Raw genomic sequence first — 20848 nt, forward strand, 5'->3', positions numbered from 1 at the left:
GAGCTGCCTGAGCAATGATGTAGACTGCTTGCTTGGGTCTGTTCCAGACTTTGACTTGTTGTGAACCCCAGACTCCAGCTTCTGATCCCAGTTTGCCCCTGCCACCTGCCTGTAACTCAGTGCCAGAATTCCTGGTATTGTGACCCAGCTTGACACTGACTCTGGTGCTCGTCTCCTGACCACAACATGGTAACTGACCCATACACACAGGCCACCCACTACCCGGCCCTGACACAGAGTCCCAAAGTAGTGAAGTGACTAATTCTGCCATTGGTCACAGAAGCCCTACAACCTAAAAACAAAACCAGTGCATTGTAAGATGCAGTACATGGCACAAACTCACTTGTAGCCATAACCTAAAGTACTGTATTATTTCAGGCTTATTGAATAGTAACTTGAACCTGACTAAATAGAAAACACATTTTTCATTTGCATCTCCAGCATAATTTAACATTGTCATTAACTTAAGTCCAAATATCACTGCATAGGTACCAATAATGCTAAGTTAATGATAATTCATATTTTAACAACTGTTAAAATGTCACGTTATTTAAGTCTTTAAGCCAGGAATTTGGTATATCTTCCTACTCCATTATTAAGCAGCAAATATCTGTAATGGACCACTGTGATAGTTGCTATCCGAACTGCTACATAGCAGCATATCTGCAGATTAGACCTTGGCCTGGCATAAGTATAAAAGTTATGTTGCTCTTCTTAGCATTTGTTTAATGATTGTTTAAATTATAGGGCATCTGATACTGAGTATATTTCTTCTACAATAAATTACATGAGGATACAGTGTCTCAAAACTACTCCATAAAGACTTCCTGAGAGGAAGAAGTATGGAAATTAACTCTAGAAGCCATATGGGATCAAACAGGACATTGTTATTGGAGAGCGTACATTTCTGTGCAAAAGATTGAAAAAAAGTCTTAATTCAGCTATTTCACCCGATTACACTGCAAACTCCACTCCCTGGAGTCTTCAGACAATCAAACTACATTTTTTAAAATAATTTTCTTTTAAAAAATTCTTATGTTTACTTGCCCAAAGAATCTGAAATTCAATCACACTCAAACTATATATTACAGAATAGTGTCTACTACACAAGAATTTCATTTTCCTTAAACATTTAGTCACTTGTCACTTGTTTTTGATCATTAGCCATTCTGTTTTAGCAATTAAGTTACCTTTATTAGTTTGTTATTCATTGAGACATTTTATTAACCTGAAAAATACAGGGCACAGTGGCAGCTGCAAAGCTGGTTCACAATACACTGGATACCAGCACACAAACCACCCACTGCTTTCAATTTAAATAAATTGGAAAGGTCCAGTAAATTCACTCCCACTTCACAGCAGAGTAGCTCAGTAGCTACTGTTGTATTATATTGCATTTGTGCATTTCACAAACACACGACACTGAGAAACAGAATATATAAGTACCAGTTCCTTGTCATAACAGGCATGAGCATAGCAAAACTAAAAATGACATAGCATACTTCTGATGTCAGTTGATCTATATTAACCAGATGATTAAATGAATGGTGGGTGGAAGGAATGATAAATGTAAACCAGACTAACTATATATGTTAAGATGACTTTATTTGTACTATAGCACATACATTTCTTAAATCTACATTTTATTTATCCCAGGCTGAAAATCCCTTTAATACATTCCAGCCTCTGTGTAAGGCCAAAAATGAGAAAGTCCTCTCTCATGTAAAATGACGAACGTGATCAACGGGCTTTCTTGGGAGTTGGAAGAGTCAACCAAAGTTAAAGGTATACAAATGTCATTAAATTATCTGTCAGATTATCATATTTTCATTGTGGACCTGGTGTCAATGGCACTCGGTTTTTGCCCAGCTGAGTGCTACAATGACAAACTTGCATAAAATGAACAAATTGCATATACCTTCTTTTTAGAACTCATCTTTCAATATTAAGGTGCCTCCATATGGACTACAGGTCTCAGCATTCAATGCTCTGTCTTGATGTGAGAAGGTTACTCTGATTAAGACAGTGCATTGTATCCTGGGATTAGTAATTTATAAGGGCTACACATCCAAACAAAAATTTAGTGCATTTGTGGGCTATATTGTAAAACTCCACAGGCTGTATCTGTATAAGACAAATACATAAAAACTCATTGGTAAAGTATATATGATATTCTTCAGTGAGACTGTCAGGTACATTGGATATATCACTGATAAAATGATGACAATAGGTTGTAATGGGTTGATTCTCCAAGTGAGGCATGTTTGTATTCTCAGTAATGCCTGTGATTCTTATAAGAATCACAAGATAAGTCCCCATAAATCCTTGGGAGACTATTATCTCTCATAAAATGACTAATCTGATGGCCACTGTGAACTTTAATTAATCCCATGAGCAAAGGTATGCATTTTAGTTGATGGGGTTATTATTTTTTAAAAGATGAGCAGAAAATATGTTTGTCTACTAAAATAAAAAATGTTTGGGATAAGGGGTATGAGAATTACACAGAACTCAGAAGCAAATGTTTTGACCATATTTACCACTGGAACAATAAATCCTATATATAATATTAGGATATTACCATAATTCAATATGGTCCTGACCCACAACTCTGGGTCCAACACCCACAATACCACACACTTAAATTTTTGGAAAATTTTGGATTAGAGTCTGGATCTGAATGTGTACTTGCAGGACACAGTGCTAAATTCAAAATTTAACTTATCTCACACTTCACCTTTTTACAGTTTCCTAGAGTGTTTAATGTTTGTAAATTACTTTAAGCTCCTCAGATAGGAAGTGCTACAGAGAAAGAAACTTTCCATGAGATCGACAGGGAATGGATCACTTGATTACCTGTTCTGTTCATTCCCTCTGGGGCACCTGGCATTGGCCACTGGATACTGGACTAGATGGACCTTTGGTCTGACCCAGCATGGCCGTTCTTATGAGATCTCACAAGACCAGATTTCAGATAACTGAAGAGTTATCACTCCCATTTTATAGATGCATAAATGGAGGCAGAGTGACCCGCTTGAGGTCACACAAGTCAGTGACAAAACAAAGTAAAGAATTCATGAGTTCTGACACCTAGTTCCCTGCTCTAGCTACTACAAAATACTGCATTTGGTCATTCCACTTTGTCAGTGTTGTCCAAATGCAAAGGACTAGCTCATAAATATCTGCTGTCATGAGACATTCCTTTAACCCCCAATCCTCACTTCTTGCTCCACAGCAATTGCCTAGTAGCATCTTACCTCTGGACAGGAAGCTGCACAGATGAGCCTTTCCCAAGCTACTGCACTGCTGCTCTGTATATCAAGAGGAAGGTACTGTTGGTGTGAATAATAAGCTGCCTGGAGAGTAATTGTATCACTTAGTCTTCACCAACTTGAGACCTAACCTATCTGATCGGTTCTCCAAGCACAGTATGACAGTGCACTGCTCCTTGCCAGATGGCATGGCCCACGGAGATAACCAGCTTGTTTTTTTTATCCTGATAATGGCAATGACTTTTAAACATTGACCTATTAGGTGTCATTTGATAGATTCAAGAATATGTTTAATAATGTTATCAAACATTTTCAGCAATAACAAGAAGAGGGAAAAGGTCACAACGTTTATCTCATTACCTTCCCCTCCCCACATGTAAACACCGAGCATGTCAATAATCTGTGACAACCAGAAATACCCTCTACCTACGTATTTCCAGCCTCTTTCTCTTCTTCTATTTTGGTCTCTGTGCACTCTCGTTCTTTTGTTAGCATTTCGATCCGCAGCTGGCAGGCACTGAGCTCCTCTCTGAAACAAACAAAACATCCTTATTTATATTTGGTATGTTTCCCACTCCTTCTCTTGAAGCATTTCTGCTCCTTAGGATCATAACTGGATCCTATCAAGAGTTTCTTTAGAGGTACTTGTTAACTTTAAAGTATTTGTACCAGGAATTTAGAAAAAAATATAACCTCTAATTAATTCTGGTTTCATTCAGAGCTCTAGTAGCATCTACCAATGATGATAAATAAAGAGTATTTTTAAAATTTAGCCTCCTCCAGCATATTTGTAATTTGATTTTTATACTTTTTGGCCTTCATGCAATGAAACATTTAAGGTGAGTATTTAACTTTTAGTACACAAGTAGTCCCACTGACTTCAGTGAAACTACCTATGTAATTAAAGGTAAGTGATGTTATGCTCCAGATATGGGGCCTGATCCAGAGTCCACGGAGATCAATGAAATTCTTTCCTTTGATTTCTATGGGCTTTGGAACAGACTCATAAATTGTTATATTGACAGCACAAGACCTGAAGTCTTTTATTTATTCAAGTATAGCACAAAAAGAAACAGTGCAGGTTTCCGTATGACACCGTGGCAATCCGCCTTAAATTCTGGAGGGACCTTCTTGAGCAGTAAGTAGGAAATTCAGTGTGTCTGGCCAGTTTAGTCTTTGGCCCCATTGTGCTAAGACTGCCAATAAAGGGAGTCTAATCCGCTGCAGTTATGATAGTGATTTTAGTTGATGAGCAGACAGAAAGAAGCCCACTAGGAACTAGAGACACCAGTTTAGGCTACCAAATAGTCATCAGAAGGTTGTCTTTTGGTCACTTTTGAACCAGTGACCCAAAGTTAAAAGACTCCATATGGCTTTATAAATCTAAGCTACCCAGTCACCCAAATATTTGTAACTGTTAATAGAATTATGTTTGATAATGAAGTACAAGGATTGTTATCCTAGCTCTGCAAAATAATAGCAATTGACAAGGGAAATCTTTCACAGCATGTCACTGTAAAGTAGGTCATATGCAGTTGAGCTTCAAGTACAGTTATAAATGGCACTTCCCGTTTAAAAATTGCATGGATATTTACCAATAAAAGCCCCTTTTCAAGGAAGATGCAGTGATAATTATTAGTTTTTATTTATGATGAAAAAATGTTGCAAACAGCTGTTGGCCTCTTTACTCCCAGCCATCAACTTCCTGCCACTCCAAGATGATTGCACGATTGGGAAGGACACAAGTTGACATCTTGAGTGCACACATTGGGAGGATAATGACTAAATGGCAGGAAATGTCTAGAAATATTGAGCTTTGCAGATTTATATTTATTTTCCAAAAAAGTTCCCTGAAATATAACAGAAAATAAAAGCAGAAAACCCTAATACTAAGTTACAACATCTCACTATTCAAGAGCACCGTTTATAAATTCACAGAAACAGTTCTTTTAAAACTTTCTCCTCTCAGTTACATAGCAATAGTTCATCAATGATACTTAGAACCGAAATTTCCTCATTACCTTATTATAATTTATGTTCATTTCATCATAACCTTACAGAATCTGAAAATAATAACTTCTTTTTTCCTAATAATTTGGAATAGTCACTTGAAATACGATAATTATTGAGTCAAATCCCCAGGTGGGATTGTTCCTCACTCCTGATCCATGGGTGAATTGGACCCTCCATGCATGGCTCTCCCTATCCCATGTGAAAGGAAATATCAACTGCTGCCAAAGTTTCATCTTTCCTCTCTTCTGAAACCCCTTGGAGTGCACTCCATGGGTACAAGGTCTGCTATGAGAAAGGAGGAGACTGGGCAGTTGTGGATGAGCACACCTTTCCCGCTGTGTGCTGCTGAGATTTCCAGAAAAGGATAACACAATCTTTTCCACTGGCTTGTATTTTATTCCTGCCACTCACAACAGTTCCATTTTTTGAATTCTGCAGATCTTCTGCACAGTATCTTTTTTAGTTGTAATTAGTTCTGGCATCGTACCATGTCAGAGGCTTTGGGTTTCTGCTTGTCACTCAGGCCTGTAACTTGGACGTCATTTTTGAATCAGACCTCTGTCTAGGTCCTCACATCCAGATTACGTCTAAATGCTGCAGATTCTTTGTACGTAAAATCACTAAGATACAGTCTTTCCTATCCATCCACACACCTAAAAATCTTGGCCAAGCTCTCATCATTGTGCATCTTGATTACTGCAAAATCCTTCTCTCTGGACTTGACAAATGCAAAGTTGCCCCAGTCAGATCTATTCAGAATGCTGCGGCAAAAATCATCTTCTAGACCAAGGGTTCTCAACCTTTTTCTTTCTAAACCCCCCCTCCGCCAACGTGCTATAAAAATTCCAAGGCCCACCTGTGCCAAAACAGCTGTTTTTCAGTAGCTTAATAGCCAGGGCCAGCATTAAGGGGTAGCAAGTAGAGCAATTGCCCAGGGCCCCACACCACAGGGGGCCCTGTGAAGTTAAGTTGCTCGGGCTTTGGTTTCAGCCCCGGGCAGCAGGGCTTGGGGTTCGGCTTTCTGCTCTGGGCCCCAGTGAGTCTAATGCTGGCCCTGCTCTCTGATTTATTTTGGCAGACCCCCTGAAATCTGTTCACGGCCCCCCAGGGGACCCAGAACCCTGGTTGAGAACCGCTGTTCTAGACTGTTGCTTTGACCATGTCACCCTGCTCTTTGCCTCCTTCTACCATCTTCCCCTTCTGCGTTGCATCAAACATAAGCTGCCTGTATTCACTTCAAGGCTCTTCATGGCCTATCTCCACCACACCTATTATCTCTGATTCACTATTGAGATGTTGATCCTCGGCTACGATCGGCTAATGATGCCAGCCTCCAACACCCCTTGTTAAATTTTCAAACAAGCACATTTTTATTGTTTCTCATGCTGCCCCTCATGTTTCGGGTGTGCTCCCCATACATATCCACAAAAATAACGCATTATCCTCCTTCAAATCCCTCCTTAAAATTCTCTTTTGCCATGATTCCTACAAAAGTTTGGCAATGATTAGGATTCTGATGTGCTAAGACCACTGCTTATAATGCTGTCCAATACTATCTCATTCCTTGTACTCCCTCATCTACCTGCATTCATCTGTTGTCTCTTGATTTATACGTAAATTGTAAGTTCTTTGGGGCAGGGACTGTCTGTTTTGTTCTGTGTTTGTACAGCACCTGGCACAATAGAGTCCTTATCCATGACTAGGGCTCCTAATTGCTACAGTAATACTCATAATAATTAATAATAACTATTACTTGAGCATTTGAAAGTTCTGCTAAAATTGCCAGCATGCTGCAGTGTTCAACTCCAGGGAAACATATGGCCAGTAGTCCAGAAACAAAGGGCGAGATCCACAAAGTGACTTAGATGTCCAAAACCCAGTTTTAGGTGCCAAGTCCCAACTGTATGCAATCTGCAAAACCCTTGCTTGACTGCCACCTAAACCTTTAGGTGCCTAAACTCTCTCAGCACCTGAATTTTTGCAGTAGAAGTCCCCTAGGTGCCTAAATTTCTGCCTCTGAGCATGAGTACTGCTGCCTCATTCTAGGTGTCCACTCACCTATCTCATGCCTGAGCCCCAGTGTGATCAACAAACCAGGGGAAGAGAGGAGCTCCTCCACCTATCTTGCTTGCAGGACCCAGTCCATTAGTGTGCTCAGAGGCTGCCTAACTCCACACAAAACACCAGGAAGTAGAGGCAGCCCACCTTATAACACAGCCCAGTGCTTAGGGTACTGATGTGGGAGACTCCTGTTCAATTTCCCCTGTCTGCCTGAGGAGGAGGAGTTGAACAGGGGTTCACCACCTCTCAGGTAAGTCCCTAACCACAGGACTATGGGATATTCTGATATGGGTTGCTCTCAGTCTCTCTTGTTGAAGCCATTCCACTTTAATAAAATGTTAACTGGGCCAGAGAAAGAGACTGAGAATCACTTATAGTGACTGAGCATTGCAACACCTATGTACCTTTGCAGATCCAGGCCAAAGAGTCAAGTTTTCTTTTGCAAGGTCTTTCAACTCTAAGGTTGCATTGTACTGGCATTACACTCAGGGCCAGTCTTAGGGAAAATGGTGCTCTCGTAAGGATAAGGCCTTTTCCTGTAGCCAAATTGTAAGGCCTAAGGCCTTTGTCTGCAGCCATATTAGAAGAGCAGCAGCCACTAACCAAAAAGCAGAAAGTCACATCCTCACATTTCATCTAAATTAGATTAAAACAATGTAATATCGGGCTGTTAAGAAGGCGATCCTGTCCTAACAGTACCCATCACCACCAGATAAGGAAACAAATCTTAAGACGGTTAAAGAAAACTTTGTTTGGTGGCATTCTGTTTGGCAAGAAATCACTTATCAACAAGTTGTAGTTGTAAAATCCCTACTTCTTTATTGTTTTGCCTTTATGGTCCCCACTTCTCTATTGATTATCTGTATGGTCTCTGTCTGGTTCTTTAATTGTTTCTGTCTGTTAAATAATTAATTTTTCTAGGGGTAAATCAATTAAGATTGTGGGGTGTGATTAGTTGAAGAATTATTTTACAATATGTTAGGATTAGTTAGAAAATTGTTTAGTAATAATTTAGTAAAATGATTGGTTAAGGTACAGCTAAGCAAGACTCAAGTTTCACTATATAAACTGGGGTTCAAAAGGAAGTTCTTTGGAACCAACTCCAGGACAGCCCCAAGACCAGAGCTGCCAGACCTCAACACCCTGCCAACCACACCATACAGAGCAGAAGCTGGAGTCCCCCAGATGACCTGATATTGACTGGCCATCAAAAAAAGTTCATCTGCCTTATTGGGAGGGGTGAGCATTGTATGCTTAACATGTGCATTCTTTTTTTGGTAATCATTGTTAAATAGGAGGTTAAGGATATTACTGTGTAAGGCTCTTTCACTGGTAAAAGACCCCACAAACCCACAGAGTGTAACCCTGAGCCCATGGAAGGGTAAGGGTGGGCGCTTAAATTAAGAGGGTTACGCCTTGAGCCCATGAAAGGGTAAAGGTGGGTGCGCTAGAGCGTAAGGTTACACCCTGAGCCCTAGGAATGAGGTAAGGGTGGGTGCCTAAATTAAGAGGGAGCCCCACCTTGAGCCCTAGGAACTTGGTAAAGGTGGGTGCCCATAGAGTATGCGAGTAATAGAGAATTTTGTGCAGGTAACACCCTGGACGAACTTGTATTTTGGCACCGCTGGCCCCTGCTGCCTCCCCTGACCCTTCATCCATCCCCCAATCACCCCACGCCTCCATTTCTTCCCTTAGCTCCCCACCCATACCCCCTGGCTCTCGCTGCTTGCCCACGCTCCCCATCCCCAATTATCCCTGGGCCTCGCTGCCTCCCCCCACCCCATTGCTCCAAGTTCCCTTCTACGACCTCACACCTCAGGCCTGTCCCACTTCTTGACCATGGCATCTCCCTGATCACGGCGCCCTGGGTGCTTGCCCACATCACGCACCTGTAAGGTCAGCCCTGTTTGCACTGCCAAAAAGCATGCCACCTGCTTTATTTTGCAATTTCTTAGTTTTTAAGAGTAACTCAGTTTTCATTCACTTAAAAAAATTAACGTGATATTTAAACTATGTAGTCCTGAGGGGCAGAATGGAGGAATTAACAATCAGAATAGACAACAGAACAGCTGAAATAATGGTTCCTTCTTTGAGTTTTCATCATCTCTGCTGATCATTTATTGGTCCCTAGGCATGAATTCCCAGTGCCAAACACTCCTAACTCACTATATAACTTGCAGATGACATTTTTCTTGGCAGCTCTAATATAGCTTTTGTGATTAACTTGGCTTTTTTTCTCATTCCTTTTATTGCATTACACATTGTGCATACACAGTATGAGCTGGCCACATTTGACTGTACATGATTGCTAATAAAACATAAAGCAATAGGAAAATATTTTCAATATGAAAAAGCAATTTCTCAAACAATTAAGTCTTGTTCCATTTCAGAAAAAGGGATTTTTAGTGCTTATTATCAATTAGGATTAATTCTGTTTAAAAATCCCTAAGTGATCGTAAACTCAGGGAGCTTGTTTAAAAGAATCATGGCAGTTTAGTCCCAAAGACAATAGCAACACATTAGTGGTTTTGAATATTAAATGACATCCTGAAAATATGTAGTTCGTGAAATATGAGGGCAAAATGCAGTCCTGATTTTAGAGGTTTAGCTAGACCACCAAACTCTGAATTATCTACTTGACGTTCCCAACAGCCAGTTGGGTCAGTGGGGTTGCTTAGAAGTAACTTAGAGAAGCATCTGTTCCTAGTCGCTAGTATTGAAATCCTCATTTTATTAATACTCATCACTGTTTGTTTGTATCCTGTTTAACTCATATGAGTCCAGCACTCTTTTTTAGCCTTATCCATTTAAAGGGAGGAATTAATGTTGTTATTTAATATATAGGCCTCAAAGAGCATTGCCAATGTACATCTGTTTTTGACATTAAACTTAAGGGACAATCTTCAGATGATGTAAACTGTCACAACTCCACTCACATCAGTGGTGCTGTGACAGCCTACACTAGCTGAGGATCTTAGAAGAGGCTATTTTTTTCTGCCATTTCCTCAGCAATTCCAGTTTATTTTAATAGAGGTTTAAATCAAGGCAGGATTTGGCACAGATAGCAGCAATGGCTAGTATATTCAACTAATGTCCTGAGTATCACACAATGGATTTATAGTATGGATTTATAGCATGGGAGTTACTGAGTTTAAACTCATATTGCTGCCATTTCTTATTCCCGATATGTAAAATCAACAAGTGTCTCTTTTGAACTATTTATATGATTTAGTATGGAGGAATAAAAATTGAGAACAACAACTGAGTCTGTAACATGCATTTATATTCACAAAAAGGGACACTGTTAGATTAACAGTACTTTAAAAAGAAAAAAAAAAAAGCTTCCTCACCTGTGTTACAAGTTATGAACTGAAAATGAATTTTTAATGTTCAATTTACTTGTCTCTCAGTTTGGACAATGGAAAGAGACTAGTAATATTCATCCTGGATTATATTCAAATTCACTTTCTGGTTCTCTCACACAAGCACAATGGTACAATGTTTTGATTGCAAATTCTGCCGGAGAATGTATAAATCCAAATATAATTAGATTTTTTTCCATGACAACCCTGGGGTAAGTGGGTACAACTGCATTTACATCAATAGAGTTACTGCTTTCAAGGTTTTACAGAACCTAAGGAAAACAGAACCTATATTTGCATCCTACAGTGCCCTTGCAGCCTCCATTCTTGTTTGCAATATATCTGTTGCTGGGATAAATATAGCTTTCACCAAACAATAATACAAACTATGATAAACAATAGTTACATCAGGAATGATATCCTGGAATTTGATTTTTGTTTGGGAGGACAAAACAAAAACTGTGGTGTATCTATGCTTGTGTGACAGCTGAACCCCATGGCTACACACTAACCTTGCTTTTGCAATGGTAAGAGCCTTTTCTTTGGCTATGTTGTCAAGCTGGTTGAGATTTCTGCGCAGGTTTAATATCCGAACTCTGTCTGCATACTTCATGGTCTTATTATTATTGTTATTACCACTGTTCACGTGGCACTCCTGGCTTTCCCTTTAGATTGGAGAAAAAAAAAAAAGACTTCCACTGTGACAACGTTGAGGCATTTAAATAGTTATTTGGGGTATACGAACACACACTTACACTCTTTTTCCTTCAGTTTTTAAAATTAAGTTTCCATCAGGAATATGAATGTACAGTGAGCATAAAAAACAAAACAAACAAAAAATGAACAAAATCAGCACTGAAATCCTTGTTATGCAGATGTAAACCAGAGCTGAACTTCAAACGTGGGAAGCTAATGTCAGGCGCACAAATCCATATTTAGGGAACTAAATAAGTGACCTGATGTTCAAAGATACTGAGCATACGTAGCTCCAGTTGACTTCAGTGGGAGCTGTGTGTGTTCAGCACTTCTGAAAAATCAAGCCATTTATTTAGGCACTTTTAGGCCCCCAAATTTAAAATTTTGTCCTGAGCCTGTAAAATTCTAGATTCTTGGACAGTAATTCAAAGCCATCAAGGGGACATTTCAGACTTCCTTAAAATGCATTAAAAGCAGTACATTAAGTGATTCATGTCCCACTGATTTAATAAACTATCATTCAGGTCTCGTGAAATGTATAGAGAGAAGGGGCTGGTGGTTCTTTTTCTTAATTATTTCAATGAACTTTGAGTTTCAGTGCCTATGGAACTGAGAACGTAGAAGTCTGCCTATAGCTAAGCATATGTGATATTGAAGTTTCCACGTGCAAACAGGCTAATGGACCTTATTCCCTGATCTTCATCACTCCTGCTATCCTCTTGCCAGGTCACTCCTGGGAAGAGATTAACAATCTTGTCAAACCGGGCCTAAGAGTGCTTTGATCAAAATGAAGCAGCACCTCCATTGGACCATGTTTAAACCACCAAACTCATTTTCACATGTGACCTGTGTTAGATTTTTTAACTGTGGTCTACTGAGATTTTAGTAGTATAATAATCTGCTGTACCGCCTATTTGAAGACCCAAAGTAGCATTAGTACAATTATATTGATGCCTATCTGTTCAACAACATGTGACCCGAGCCTGGTGTTCTTACACAGACAAAAGTCTCACTTATTTGCAGATCCCAATAAATTCCATGTGATAAATATGGCCCAAAATTTGTCTGCATCTTACCATTATTGTCTATGCCTTGCTGCTTTCCATTACTAGAACAGCTTTGTCAGAAAGGCCTACAATTCTTACTTCCTATAAAGAAATCCAGTGTATTCTTGAAGTCGTGGTAAATAAATCTTCTCCTCCAAAAAGCAAATTAAAACCATATAAGAAATTACCAGCATAGTTGATGACTGAGTATACAAATTACTCACCCGCTAGAATCAAAGTCCTCTCCAACTCCTTCAGAAGCATCCTTGCTTTTGATTTTATCATCTTCCTCTGACTCTTCTCCAATCTTGTGTCCTAACAAAAATTAAAGAAAAACAACAGTTTAATAAAGATACTTTGGACATTAAAATGTACATTTCCTGCCAAGTCAAAACATGACAAGCAGCACGGAGATGACATCTTAAAAGCTTTATTACTGTGTATAATCAAAAACTTCTCGTCACAAAATACACATAAAAGCAATTTTACACCTGGGAAATAAAACAGACAAATGCTCTCCACCTTCATTACAGAACTGTCATTGACGATCAAATGTAAGTGCTATAAGAAGAAAGTTTGTATTAGCCAAATGGAATTCAGGATTTATGGATCATTGATAGGTTTTGGCAGGCAGTATAATAAAATGCTGTCAACAAACACTAACCTATTCTACACTGCATGCATTTATATATTTTTCATTCTTCTAGCTTGCTGCAACAATAATAGAATGATTTCTCACTAAATATTTATGTGGTCTCCATGTACCAGGATGATGATGAAAAAATAAAATGCTTGCCTAAGAAATTTTTCATTTTAAGGTCAGTACCAACACTGCACTCTGAGTAATAATTGGTAATAGGGCACGAAAATAGAAAAGGTTGCATCCAGTAAAATATTTGTATGCGGTCCTTGTGTAATACTAAGGAACTACACAGTCAAACCCTGATTAGTGCGGTCAGTATCTCTGTGAGCAACTGTTTGATTTGAGAAGTAGAGGTACTGGGGATACACAGTGAAAGACTAGATTATAATTAGGTACACTGATATAAATCTGCAGTAACCTCATTGGAGTCAATGGAATTACTCTGGATTTATACCAATATAACTAAGCTCTCAGTTTGACTCCAAATCTATTGTGTGGACTGTACTGTATTGTACTGTCTCAAAGAGCCAAATGAGTAGGTACATTAATATGTCAGCATTTGTAAATTAGCAAAATATTTCACCTTTACCTTTCGGTTCGTTCGCCACATTCCAGAACTGATCTGTTACACTGTCGTCGTCATCTTTTTCTTGTTCCAAAAATGGTGTAGCAGCTGTCTGTTCCTTTTCACAAATATCAAAGAACTCAGTATCTTCCATACTGGCAATTCTTTTAATAGAATTCAGCTACCAGAGGAAATAATTGGTGTATGAATATTCCCACTCCACACACAAATGCTGACTATATTTTGAGATGAACTAATCACATTTGATCAAGCAGATATTTCATATATGTGAAATAATTGGCTACAATTTAACATTTAATTACTAGCTGCACACTTTGAGTCTGGATTTTAATGGATCTCTTAAAGAGAAAACTAGGCCATTTCCAGCGTATTTTCCTACCATAATAAGGTCAACAATGACATAGTGCTTCCAGACACATTTTTACCCAGTGATTGCTAGTTTTGTGAGAAATGTCAGGTGTTCTATATTAATTCATTTTTATTAATATTCAAAAATATAATTTCACTCAGCAAGCTATTTATGACAATTGACAAGAAAACAGATTTTTAGCATAGGTTTGCTTCATTTAACAAAATTATGTACAAAAAATGTATGAAGATAAATCAGTTTAAAAAACATGGAAATGTACCTAACAGAAACATCATTTAGGTATTATAGGGGCCAAATCCAGTTTCCAAAGAAGTATATGGGTGTGAATAGAAATAAAAGCAGGGATATTCATAGTGCATGCATCTATCATGCGTCCAGTACCTAACGTCTATAGCAGGGGTGGCCAACCTGTGGCTCTGGAGCCGCAATGCGGCTCCTTGTATAGACGCTGACTCCAAGGCTGGAGCTACAGATGCTAACTTTCCAGTGTGCTGTGGGGTGCTCACTGCTCAAGCCCCTGCTCTGCCCCAGGTCCTGCCACCACTCCACCCCTTCCCCCAAAGCCCCTGCCCCTTCCCCTGAGCCTGCCATGCCCTTGCTCCTCCCCACTCCCTACCAGAGCCTCCTGCACACTGCAAAACAGCTGATTACTGCGGTTGGGAGGCATGGGAAGGGAAGGGGAGGCACTGATTGGCGGGGCTGTCGGTGAGTGGGAGGCGCTAGGGGATGGAGAGGGGTAGCAGATGGGGAGCTGCTTACATATTACTGTGGCTCTTTGGAAATGTACACTGGTAAATTCTGGCTCCTTCTCAGGCTCAGGTTGGATACCCCTGGTCTATAGGATGCACAATTAAGGTTCAGTGTTACAATTTTTGTGAACCCAAAACATCCTATAAGTCAGTGAGAGGTTTCAGTCCACAAATATTGCAAGAATCAGATTCTTAATGTTATGATAAAAACTAGGGGCCATTAACTCAGGTGGTGTACATTGGGGTAGCTCCATTGTCTTCAATGAAGCTATGCCAATTTACATCACTTGAGAATCAGGGCCTAGAGTTGAAAAAGAACAATTAGGTCATTTTACCCAACTCCTTTTATATACAGAATTGTATCCTAAAATGTACAAACTAGTTTGAATCTAGAGTACCATCTAGATACCACACACTGGTTACTTAATCTTTAATTGTAAATTTCCCTGCTTTTGTGGATCTTAGACTTAGCCAGCCTCATTCTGAATGCACTCTCACCAATGTAAGCCAGGGAGCAATTCCATCAGAATTAAAACCTGTGTCAATGGGAGAAGAATCGGGTCCATCAGATTTAGTACAATTTGTGTTTGAATTACTACATAACCAGTACAGAAAACAGTCTAATTAGTGGCATCAGTAAAAAGTATGTCTGTTATTATTTTATCATTTGTATTATAGCACTCTGTGTAAATTGTTTTTCAAAAATATCAGATATTTCATTACTGTTTGGATGCAGCATATTAGCAACTGAAAATAACAAACAATTAACATTCAACAGCACAATTGTTGTGGATTTTGAAACAGAACAAATCTGGCCCATTGTTTCACAGAGAGGGCAAAGTCTGTTTGCACAGTATAAGAGCTGTTATTTGCTGACTGAATTTCTCTATGAATTAAATATTAAAGCAAGCGGGAAAGAGGGTCAGACTCCCAGTTATGATCATGCATGTGACTGAAACTTAGGAAGCAAAATGGAGGTGAAGAGGGAACCAAGAGTAAAAGTTCCCATTTTCAAAAGTGACTCAAGCACGTAGGGTCAGAATTATAAAGATACTTAAACATCTAAAGATGCACAGAGGTGCCTAGTGGGAATTTTGAAAGCACAGAAAGTGATTAGGTGCCTAACTCCCATTGAAAATTTTACTTGGTGCCTAACTGCATTGTTAGGTGCCTAAATACCTTTAAAAATCGGACCCTAAATGCTTGTCATATTTGAAAATAGGACTTAGGAGCTCTTGAAAATTTTACCCCAACAAAACAGCCCCCAAATTCAATAAAAATGTCAGGGTGAACAACTCACAGTGAAATATATATAATGTAAACAAATACCAAACTAAACAATGGCTTACTCTATCAAGGTGCTGAACACTCTGGCCCCAATCCAGCAAAAAGCAATTTAGGCATACATATACATTGAGAAGGATTTGACCCCTTAGTGCTAGTAAGTAACTTGAAAAAGCCTCAATGCTACCTCTATAGTACTAGAGCCAAAAGGTCTGCAGCCTTGTTCAATCCAGCCCTCTTAGGGTATGTCTACATAGCCTGCAGCAGCGAGCCTCACAACCTGGGTCGACAGACTTGGGCTTGCTCTACAGTCCTAAAAGTAGCTGTGTAGATGTTGCGTCTCAGGCAGGAGCTTGTGCTCTGAAGCCCACCTCCCTCCCCAGGCTTCAGAGACTGAGCTCCAGCCTGAGGTGCAGTTTCAAAGCTCTGTCTACACAGCTTTTTAGTGCGGTAGCATGAGCGCAGTGAGCCTGAGGGAGACTCGCTGCCATGGGCTATGTAGACCTACCCTTATTCAGCTAAAATACTATTACATATGCAATGACAAACAAACAAACAAACCCTGCCAAGTGTGACTTGTTTAGTCAAGGAGCTACAATAGCTGAGACACTGTAAGTGCTGAATATGATCTGTTTAGTCACACAGATACCACATGTGTGACATTTTAATAATGTACATACAGAATTTGCTGTGTGTGACATATTTATTCACAGATATAAAGCAGCTGCAACAGGTTTTGGCATGTGGTTAGCACGCTGTCGGAACAATTTATAATTTCCCTGGATCCATATAAATATTACAGTCCTATCCCACTGGTTCTGATACAAAGACAAAAATAATCCTTCCACCTTCGTGACACTTTACCAGTATAGAGTAGGCTCAGCTTGAGTCACTTCCTCATAACCTTTGTTTCTGATGCAGTTCTCTCACTGTTACCAGAAAATACTTCCCCAATGTTGATAAAATTTACCCACATTCAGTAAATACCTTGTGGCATTCACTTGGAGTTATTACCAGATGGTACATCATTAAGACTATTCACACAAAGACTTATGTGCTTAATTTTATGCACATAAGTAGCCTCATTGAATTCAACTGTATGTGCCTAAGTCTTTGCAGGATTGGGACTCAAATCAATTTGAGCTAAATCAATATAAGACAGTGTTAAACCCAAATAAGGGTTTTGTACTGGTTTAAACAAACTGGTTTTAAGCATACCTTTTGTTAAAGTGGTAGAAGTTTGTGTGTAGACAAGGACTTATTAAACAGGCTTTGTGCTGGGAAACTATGCTGGGGTAGTGAGTGGGGGAATGGCACTTTCCCTGGTTGCTCCTTCAGCTGGGCATGCAGCCTCTGGGTCCATATAATCATCAGCCAGAGAGTATGGGTGGAATCCACCAAGCTACTTAGGTGCCTAAACCCAGATTTAGGTTCATGCATCCCCCACTGCAATCCCCAAAACTTCAACCAAACTCACTCACTTGGCACCTGGACATACACACTGCTCTCTCACTCTACATTCAAGGAGGAAGAAGAGGTGGTCATGGTGCCCACCTTATAACTTTTAGCCCAGTAGTTAGATCATTCACCTGAGATGTTGGAGACCCAGATTCAATTCTCCCCTCCCTGGCAGAGAAGGTGAAATAATTTGAACAGGGATCTCCCACTTCTCAGGAGAGTGCTCTAACCATGGAGCTATGGGTTAATCTAATATTCTCTCCTGTTGAAACTCTTCCACTTAAATAAATAAATAAAGAATAACTGAGCCGGACACAGAGCGAGAGAGAGAGATTGGGAAAGACTTTGTAGTCCAGCGGTTGGGGCACCCAAATGGTGGGCAGCAAACCCTGGGTCAAGTCCCTCCTCCAATCACTCTTTATCCACAGTGGAAGAGCTTCAACAGGAGAGACACAGGGATCCCCACATCAGAATAGCCCATAGTTGAGTGGTTAGAGCACTCTCCTGAGAGGTGCGAAACCCTCCCTCGCTGCCGGGGGGAGAAGGGGTAATTGAACCTGTATCTCCCACATCCCAGAGCAATGCTCTAACAACTGAGCTAAAAGTTATAAGGTGGGCAGTAGCAACACCAGCTCCTCCTCCTCTGGATGTTTTGTGTGGAGCGAGGCAGGCACCTCGCTCTTTTCCTCAAGAAACTACATAGGTGCCAGAGCCAAGAGAGGGGTTCCCATTCATGCATCACTAGCAGAGTAATGCCTACCTCTAAGGAAGGGGCAGGGCTTAGCAAATCAGCATCTCTCATTGGCTAGGTTAGGCAGAGAGCTGCCTAGTCTGCTGGCTTTTGTGGACTTCGTTTCCCAGCACCTATCTCACCTCATTCATCGTATAAGGAACCTAGGAGCCTAACTCAGCCTTGTGGATCAGAGTATGGTTCCTGTGATTTTCTAGGTGCCTAACAGTTAGGCACCATGACACTCAGCATTGCAGTGCCTCAGTCCTTTTGTGGATTCCACATCATGTCCCTATCCCTCTACAATGGACTGTGAAGAGCCCACCTCTATCATGTGGATGGTGTAGGAGTTCCCCCCTGAGCTGTGACTAACAACACCCCACCATCTCACATAATGAAAGTACTGGAGTTTCCATGGACCAAACCAAATGATGCTGGGAAAATTTTACCCTCTGTGAAAAGAGAAACTTGTGCTTTCCAGATGGGAGACCATGCTATATGTGGCAATGAAGGATAACTGGAGGATCTGATCCAAAACCTATTAAAACCAATGGAAAGTCTCCCATTAACTTTAATGGGCATTGGATCAGGTCCTAACTGAGCAGCAACAAGAAATGATTTCAAAGAGAGACGTAACATACACCATAAGTACAATAATAACATGGATAAGGATTAAAAACAGCATCAGCACTTTACTATAAAAAATTAGCATGACCTATTTTTATACCATTGCATGGAGGGGAATAATGCACAAAAAAATGATCATATTTGTACAGAAGGTTTAAAGAGTCACTGACACTTCATGGAAAACTTTGAAAAAACATTCTACGTAGAAACCATTCTGTTGCCATGGGCTATATTTTCTTCTTTCTTGCATTCTCTCTGTTATTAAGATCACTTGCAAGAAAAGGGCTTTTGGTTATTCAACAGCTCAAAAATTTCTGCAGCTTTAACTCCACCTTGAACTCACAGGGCTGTATTCCTCACACCATTGGAGAATTTGTCCCATAAACCTCACTATTTGTGGCATCAGTCACTGCTGCATGAACTATGATACCATAAATACATTTTGATTTTAACCTTCAGATGAGCAACAGGAGCAAATAAAATAGTTAATAATAATGCTTTGTGCTTCATCTGAGTACCCCAGAGCACTTGACAGAGGGGGTGAAGTGTTACAAAGCTTAACAAAGAATGTGTTTTCCTGCAACATTAAACTGGGATCCTATTGTCCTCATGAGTAAAAAAAAATATATATATATATACAGAACTTGTATGATACAGAAATAAAATTGGTTCTAAACAGACCATTTTCCAGTTTTCCATGAAGTATCAGCTGAGGCAAAAGAGACTGAAGCTACAACCTAGTTTTGAGCATCACAGTACATGAGAAGGTCATCAGATAATAACATGATGTCAAAACAGTACAGCAAAGCATTACAATACCATACTATACAACATAACACAACAATGTATCAAAAGGTCATTGTATTGGGAGGCAATATGAATACATTCTGACAAAACTTCACATTGTCAAGAATTAAGTCTAATTAAGTCTAATTTCTCTTGAAATGTGGCAACATAACTGATTGAATTGCGTCAAAATTTATTGTGATATGTTTTTGTACTAATGTTTTTGGTCTGTTTTATCTATATTGGGGAATTATTCTTTAAATAAAATAATAAATACATGGGCAGTGAAAGGCATGTAACATCAAAAGTTTCATCATATGGCAGAATAGCTATTTTGCATCACAACATCACACTACGTCAAAATGCCCACTTGACACATGACATTGGATCAAATATATTACAGCATATCACAACAGTGTCATGCATAATATGACACAATACAATTGTATCCATCATGCTGTGTCAAAATGCTACCATGGTGTTGCAAATATCTAATGAGATTGAGCCAAACTGTCACCATACAACATGTCACATTAAAATATCACTGTGATATGGTGGGACACAACATGCAGTGCAACTATTGTGAGTGTGATGCAATAATCCTGCATCCAAGCATGACATTACCATATCGCAACCTGACATACCATCCTCACGTCATAACACTATCATGCTGTAGTGCGGTGCCTCATTATGTTTCACAGCTGCAGCCTGTGAGCATGATTTTGGCGAAGGACCTTATCCCTTTGGCAGGGTAGGGAGAGCTAATTGCCCCATTAAAATCATGACAGCCCTGGACCATAGCGCACCCTGTGACATAACGCAGTCGTGGCAGGACACAACACGTCACGACTTTGCAAATCTCGTGACAGTGATTTGGGGGAGGGCACGCGTTCCCTTTGCCAAGCAGGGAGAACTGCTCGCCCCATTAAAATCACGACAGCCCCAGAACATAGGGGCATAGCGCACCCCATAACATGAGGGCATCAGGACACGACATGTCGCAACAGGGCCTGGCTGTCCAGTCACAGCACATCGTGACATTGCAGGGCTTGTGACCGTGATTTGGGGGCAGGGACTTGTCCCTTTTGGCAAAGCAGGGAGAACTCCTCCCCCCCCCCAAAATCACAGCCACCCCAGACCACAGGGGCATAGCGCACCCCTGGAG

At 40.1% G+C, this 20848-nt stretch overlaps 1 protein-coding gene and 1 long non-coding RNA gene across 11 annotated transcripts in view; one reads left to right on the forward strand and one right to left on the reverse strand.

Annotated features, from left to right (window-relative positions):
- LOC119563953 overlaps positions 1 to 3357 on the forward strand; it is a 127874-nt gene extending 124517 nt beyond the window's left edge. For all 3 annotated transcript variants that reach the window (XR_006286461.1, XR_006286460.1, XR_005222747.2), the window contains 2 exons: positions 1657 to 1785; positions 3236 to 3357. This is a non-coding gene — a long non-coding RNA (uncharacterized LOC119563953). The remainder of the gene's footprint in view (positions 1 to 1656; positions 1786 to 3235) is intronic.
- Positions 1 to 20848, reverse strand: part of CFAP74 (cilia and flagella associated protein 74) — a 106445-nt gene that overhangs the window by 85033 nt on the left and 564 nt on the right. For 7 of the 8 annotated variants that reach the window (XR_006286459.1, XM_043531787.1, XM_043531784.1 and 4 more), the window contains exons 2-5: positions 13683 to 13839; positions 12675 to 12765; positions 11221 to 11373; positions 3703 to 3801 (exon numbers count right to left, since the gene is read on the reverse strand). Coding sequence is in view for 6 of the 8 variants with exons in the window: in XM_043531787.1 (XP_043387722.1) it covers positions 3703 to 3801; positions 11221 to 11373; positions 12675 to 12765; positions 13683 to 13812 (473 nt within the window). In the remaining 2 variants the exon portion in view is untranslated. Of the gene's footprint in view, positions 1 to 3702; positions 3802 to 11220; positions 11374 to 12674; positions 12766 to 13682; positions 13840 to 20848 lie in introns of those variants that run through there. The other variant, XM_043531786.1, reaches the window with a different exon arrangement.

The sequence above is a fragment of the Chelonia mydas genome, chromosome 18 (genome assembly GCF_015237465.2).
Source record: "Chelonia mydas isolate rCheMyd1 chromosome 18, rCheMyd1.pri.v2, whole genome shotgun sequence".
Lineage (NCBI taxonomy): Eukaryota > Metazoa > Chordata > Testudines > Cheloniidae > Chelonia > Chelonia mydas.